The 6177-nt window shown below is 47.9% G+C and overlaps 1 protein-coding gene across 1 annotated transcript; it reads left to right on the forward strand.

Moving 5' to 3' along the window:
* Positions 1–976: 976 nt before the first annotated feature.
* Positions 977–4858, forward strand: LOC115309450. The gene is made up of 2 exons (XM_029967694.4): positions 977–1559; positions 1869–4858. The coding sequence occupies exons 1-2, from the start codon at positions 1407–1409 to the stop codon at positions 4506–4508; spliced, it is 2793 nt and encodes a 930-aa protein (XP_029823554.2). The 5' UTR covers positions 977–1406; the 3' UTR covers positions 4509–4858.
* The last annotated feature ends 1319 nt before the right edge of the window (positions 4859–6177 follow it).

A 6177-nucleotide genomic window follows, 5' to 3' on the forward strand; every position in this document is an offset into this window, starting at 1 on the left:
CGCAGCGCCGCCACGTTCATCCGGGACCTTTCTACGCTCGTTGCTCGTCGGTGCTGTCGGCACTGTTAGCAAAAATAACACGCCCAGACGTGTAAACTTTTGTCCAATAGCGGAGACGTCAAAACGTGTTCGTTTTACACGCAGCCATGTGTGTTATTTGTCTAAACACGGCGGGTCGTGTAAACTTACCACGGTATACCGTGTTTGCCTTCCGCGTTACACGGCTGAGCGTGCTGCTCATAAAGCATGGCGGCCAGCAGCAGAGAACAGGTGAGAGTTGAGCCCAGCGAGCCGCGCGCCTTTTTGCCGAGGTGAGAGCACACAGGACGTGCTTGTTCTCATTCGATGTCTTTTATACACAGTAATTAAACAGTCTCCAAGCGGCGGACGTAGCTACGTGCAAAGGTACGCACCTGTGTCGCCGGCGTCGGCGGCGACTACGGGACTGCTAGCAGCGGCGTAGACATTCCATTTTCCCGGGGGGGAAGGGGGGGAGGGGGGGAGGGGACAGGCTGAGAAGTTCCGGGAGGGGGGGGGGGGGGTGCTGAGCGTTACCTTATCGCCAGAACTGAGCATTGAAGCAAACGAAAGCATGCTGGAATTCTATTTCTCATGTATTTTGTCAATAAAGGCAACGTGGGCGTTATTTTGTTTAGATGCCACTACTAGTAGCTCGTTACATGGCACGTAAACAGCGTCTCTGTAAGGATCATGGCCCGGGCCCGGGGGTTGGCACGAGCCCCAATGCCCCCCGAAGTCTACGCCTATGACTGCTAGGCAGATCAACAAATGCCAACGAGGTAGAGGGGCTTAGAGCGATAAACCGGGGTTCCGGTCTGCACTCGAAAGTGACCCCCATAAGGAGGCTGCCATTGTACGCAAATTTGACCACACGTCACATGACCAAACCAAATACGTGACGTCACAGGAAAGATGGCAGCGCCCATACAGCGGCTGGCCAACACCTCCTAGACTATTTCAAGGCCCCCGCAACGTTCCCTTTCCACAACACGACGTCATCACTGTGAGATCGGTCCAAATCCGAGAACAACGGGCTTGGCTTGGAACGACTTACGGCTTTTGTATAATGTGTGGCCCGGCGCAAATAGTTAGAAAACGTTTCAAAAAGCTATTCTTATAAAACGTGAATAATTGAACTAGTAACAACAAAAAATTCTTTTCGACGCTTTTAAGTACGAAATATTTTACATGCCTACATTTTTGCTACGTAAGAAACTTAATTCCGTTGACGTGTGGAGCGCAGTATCGTGGAAGGCACGAATTTTGGTGGCGCGTACTGCCACATCTGGCAACCATAAACAGTAGTAACGGCGCATTTGTTTCTGGCCGCTGGCGTTGATGTGCTGCTTTCTGTTTTGTTCTTGTTTGTTCTCGGGTTACGCGACATGCCTGGCTGCTGTTGTGCGCCGAACTGTAACTCAAACTATGTGAGTGGGCCGAAAGTGCGGGTTTACCGCTTTCCTTCTGATGCGGAACGAAGAACGGCTTGGACAAAAGCAATACCTCGCGAAGACTTCGCGCCAACGAAGTACAGCGTGGTGAGTAATTCCTCTTCCGCTGTTTAATTTTCGTGGCTGTTGCGTGTTCCCTTGCTGTTCGGGGTATTGCAATGATTCTTGACCTTACCAGCTAGGATGTCTTCGTTTTCTTCCTTGACGCGGGGAATAGTTTTCAAGCTCTCGCGTATAGTTCCGAACGGATTACGAGGACTTACAGAAAGTAGTTTTGTGTCTATACAAGTGCGCATTAGAATTATTGCGACGTGTAACTTACCGCTTCCCATTTTATTGTCTTGGTATTGTGCGCGAATCGCCTGTCCTATATTGAGATTTTTGCACTTCCTACAGGTCTGTGAAAAGCACTTTTCTCCGGGTGACTTCGCCACTACTACAACGTACACGGACGAAAAAACTGGACGAGTGCTTGAAGTTCCTCTTCAATTACGGCGGCTGAAGCCCTGCGCTACTCCTAGCATCTTCCCCAACTGCCCTGCATACCTGTCCCGCAACACACCTGCTGCCCGCGAAGGTCCTGAAGAAAAGCGCGCTCGGCTTGAAGCGGAGGCCCTGCAGCAAGCACTGGCGCGCTCCACCGAAGCTTATGAAGACGAACAGAGAAATAATTCCGTTAGCAGCTTTGACGAACTCGTGGCTGCTCTCAAGGAATTCCAGGTGGCCGATTTCTGGACAAAGCTGGTCACTGACAAGCAAGTGCTTTTTTTTAACTTTGCTCCTCGAGATGCACCAGTTGTGCGCTATTCAGTGACGGTCTCTGCAGATCTTTCATTGAAAGCGTTTTTTGGGGACCTGCAGCTCGACAAGGTTGGTCTTCTCATTTTTCCAATGTGTGTGTCCGACATTAGGGAGCTAGAGAAAGCTTTAGAGGTCGTGCATGGTTTTGCCAAGAACTCCTCTAACGATCAGCAGCGACTAGAAATTGTCTTAAAGAAGACAGTGGCAATCCTAGAGGAGCTGTCATCAGAAAATTTCCCTCATGAGTGGCAAATGGAAATTGTGAACTTCTTAATGCAGCAGGTACACATGCTTCTAAGCAAGTCTCCGAATTACCCTGCAGACCTGCTTGTGTTTTCAAGCCTCGTGTTTACAATATCCCCACACGCTTATAGGTTCATCCGGAGCACGTCAAAGCTCAAACTGCCCCATCCTGACACTATTAGGCGTGTTTGTGCGTCTTACGTTGTCAACCCTTGTACAGAGCAACAAAGTACCTTATTTCTCTCATATGCAAAAAGACTTGTAGCTGCAATGAACGAGCATGAGAAGACTGTAACGCTCGTCATGGACGAGATTCACCTTCAGCCATACCTCGACTATAAGGGTGGAACCGTAGTGGGAATGGCCGCAAACAGTACAATTGCTGCAAAGACAGCATATGTGTTCATGATCCAAAGCCTTTTGTCAGCGAGCAAAGATGTTGTGCATATTCTGCCAGTAGCACAGATAGATGCAAAACAGTTGCATGAATTTCTTCGTCAGCTGATAAATGAGCTCGAGAAAACTGGACTTCGAATTATTGCAGTAGTTTCAGACAATAACTCCATCAATGGCAAAGCTATGTCATTTTTTTCCCAACCTCCGAAGGTTAACACTGTGTACCAACATCCTTCGGACCAATCAAGGTCCCTGTTTTTTATTTTGGATACTGTTCACGTGCTCAAGCGTGTACGGAATAACTGGCTCAACCAGCGAAACAGCAGCAAGTGCATGTTTTTTCCCGATATTAATGCTGCTGGTGATCAACCACATGTGCTGACAGCTTCGTTTAATGCCTTGGTAGAGCTTCATGAGAGAGAGAGAAATGAGCTAGTGCGACTTGCGCCAACTTTATGCTTGAAAGCACTCAAACCTTCGAGTTTGGAGCGACAGAATGTCAAGCTTGTCCTGAAGATCTTTAACATTCTTACTGTTGCAGCACTTAGAAGCACCAAGGCTGCAACACTGCAGCATGCCAAAGGCACAGCTGAATTTATTAACATTATCGTTATGTGGTGGTGCATAGTAAATGTGAAAACGCCAAACAAGGGTCGGCGTCTTCGGGACAAGCTTCAGGAACCCATAACGGTAATGTCTTGCCCCCAAATTGATTTCCTGAACAAAGTAGTCAAGTGGCTAGACTACTGGAAAAGCCTGAAGCATGATGCAGGCCACCTCACGAATGAGACACACAATGCACTTCGTCACACATCGCTTGCTTTAGTTCAGGTGTCGCGTTACTGCATTGAAGAACTCGGCTTCAAGTATGTCCTTCTTGGTAAATTTCAGTCTGACTGCCTTGAAGATAGGTTTGGACGGTACCGACAATTGAGCGGCGCACAGTACCACATCTCGATCCGCCAGATATACGAGTCGGAACACAAACTCAGATTGCAGAAGGTTCTTGAGCTTCCCGAGTTCGACGACATCTCGCTATGTGCCCGCACTGATGCGGTGAATGCTGCCGTGAACCAGTTTGATGTTGAAGTGACAGCAGTTGACGTAGAAAAAAAAGAACACATGCTCCCAGCTATTACATACGTGGCTGGGTACTGTGCGCATGCTGCGCTGAAAAAGCTGATGTGCCCATTCTGTAAAGAGAACCTTGTGGTTGACAACCGCTCTCTTGAAATTGAGGCAGAAGAGCTCATTGCTGGTGTAACAAGAGGTGAACTAAAGTTCCCGCAGGCCGTGGTGGTAAATGCCGTGCTGGCAATGAATATTGTGCTGGAAAAACTGAGCAGCGAAAGGTACGCGTTAAAATTTTATTCTTGTGAAAAGCAAAAAGATTTGCTTGTGTCCCTGACAACACCCCTTGTTGAGTATAACGAAGATCTGGACGTCTGTGAAAACGGCCATTTACCTCACGTGGTGATGGGTTATGTACTAAGTGCGGCTGCCAACACTTTGTTGAATAACTTGTGCAAACGAGAAAACAACATGCTTGCTGAAGCCAAAGCTGCAAAACGGAAACTGAAGACGCTTCAGGCATAAGCGCATAACGTCTGCTATCATTTCGACTGCTGCCTGGAATTTATTGTCACATAAGTGTTTTTTTCGTGTGTGTGTGCTCCGACTTATTTCTGTTTCTTGTTCTTCAATTTGTGCAAACAATGTTTTTGGGGACATTGCTGTATGTTGTTTAGAACTTCGAGGATTTCCTTATTGCTTTGTTCTGTTGGAAATGTTGATGTAATAATATTTTTGTTTGAAACTTCGGTTATGAATGTGCTATCAGTTCATTTGTGGAAGCTATTCCCGAGAAATTGTATTTTTTCCACAAACCCAAGTTCTTCCTGCTTATTCCTGCAAAATAAAGAGTGAAATTCTGTACCCCCGAAAAACAGTTGTGATGTTTTAATAATGGCTGTGAAAATCGGGGCGCCAGGACTCTTGCTTTTAATTGTGTTATTTAATATGTTCGCAAATCGTGCGCGAGTCCTGGACTCCTTAAATATTCGTAGATATAGGCGACATGGAAGCGAGAATTCGAAGAATAAATACAAAACACGACTTGAAACGTCCATCGAGCGCCACTCTGTTTCGTGTGCGTTTCTTCTACGTCCTTGTTTTGCGCTTTTAACCTTTTAAATAATCATGAACCAACTAGCTCGAACCAAAGTATTAATTCCTACGAGCTTTTCTGAAGTAAAACGTATTGTCAGTGTTCCATTCTCGAAAATTCAGCGCCGAGAACGAAGAGACTCGCATTACGAAGCCCGACCGAGTGGGTGAAGCCAGCTTCCAGGCCGATCTCACTTCGATGACGTCACGGGAGCCTGCGGAGGCCTTGAAATAGTCTAGGAGGTGTTGGGCTGGCCCCAGCTGGGCCGGAGCTTGTCGGATGCTTTGTTGGTTGTCGTTCGTCTCGGCGAGTTGATTTCAGACGCGGAAGCCGTCATATGAGGCCGGTCGAAAGCGAGTTCAGAGTTCAGCGTGGTGTTTGACGTAGGTATAACGTGAAAATACGGAGAAACGGTGTGCATTTCGCTGGTGACCGACCGGGATATTGCCACGGAAGAGACAATCTGACCTACGTTGCTCGGACCTCGGATTGATTCGGATACCGCTAGGATAAAATTTAAGGCGACGTTTCTGTGCTCTCGTTGACCATCGGAATCTTCGAGGTTTGCAGTGAAGCGTGTGCTATATATTTGGATACACAGTTTAGCGACGGAAATTGCGTGAGTCGTGCTTGGCGGTGTGCGATCGTGGTGCAGCTTCGATCAAATGACCGAGGGCTCACTTCGGTTGTGCGGCGCACCGGAAGGCTGCCTTGAAGCTGGTAGTTCCCGTGCCGTGCTGAATGATGCTGTGCTGCTTACAAATTGTTCCGGCGTAGAAGTGCACTTTCACGGAGCACAGGTGTTGCAGTTGGCATTGATCCCGCTGGTCTGTCGCACGTTTCGTCAACACAAACGTTTCATCCACACTCGTTACGCGAATTGCAAGCTGTCCGGACATTTCACCGAGCGTGTTACGTACCCAGCTCACGCCGCTTTGTGGCAACAGTCTGCAGTGGCTCATTACCAGAAAAGTGGTCCCACATCCATTTCAGTTCAGTTCGTCCACGGCAGTCGCCAAACCCCGAAGGAGAGGATTTATTCGGACAGAATACCACTAAAGCGCAATGCAGCTTCTTCAGTGGTCAGGATAGATTCTC

This window comes from Ixodes scapularis, unplaced genomic scaffold, assembly GCF_016920785.2.
Source record: "Ixodes scapularis isolate PalLabHiFi unplaced genomic scaffold, ASM1692078v2 PGA_scaffold13__105_contigs__length_92229423, whole genome shotgun sequence".
NCBI lineage: Eukaryota > Metazoa > Arthropoda > Arachnida > Ixodida > Ixodidae > Ixodes > Ixodes scapularis.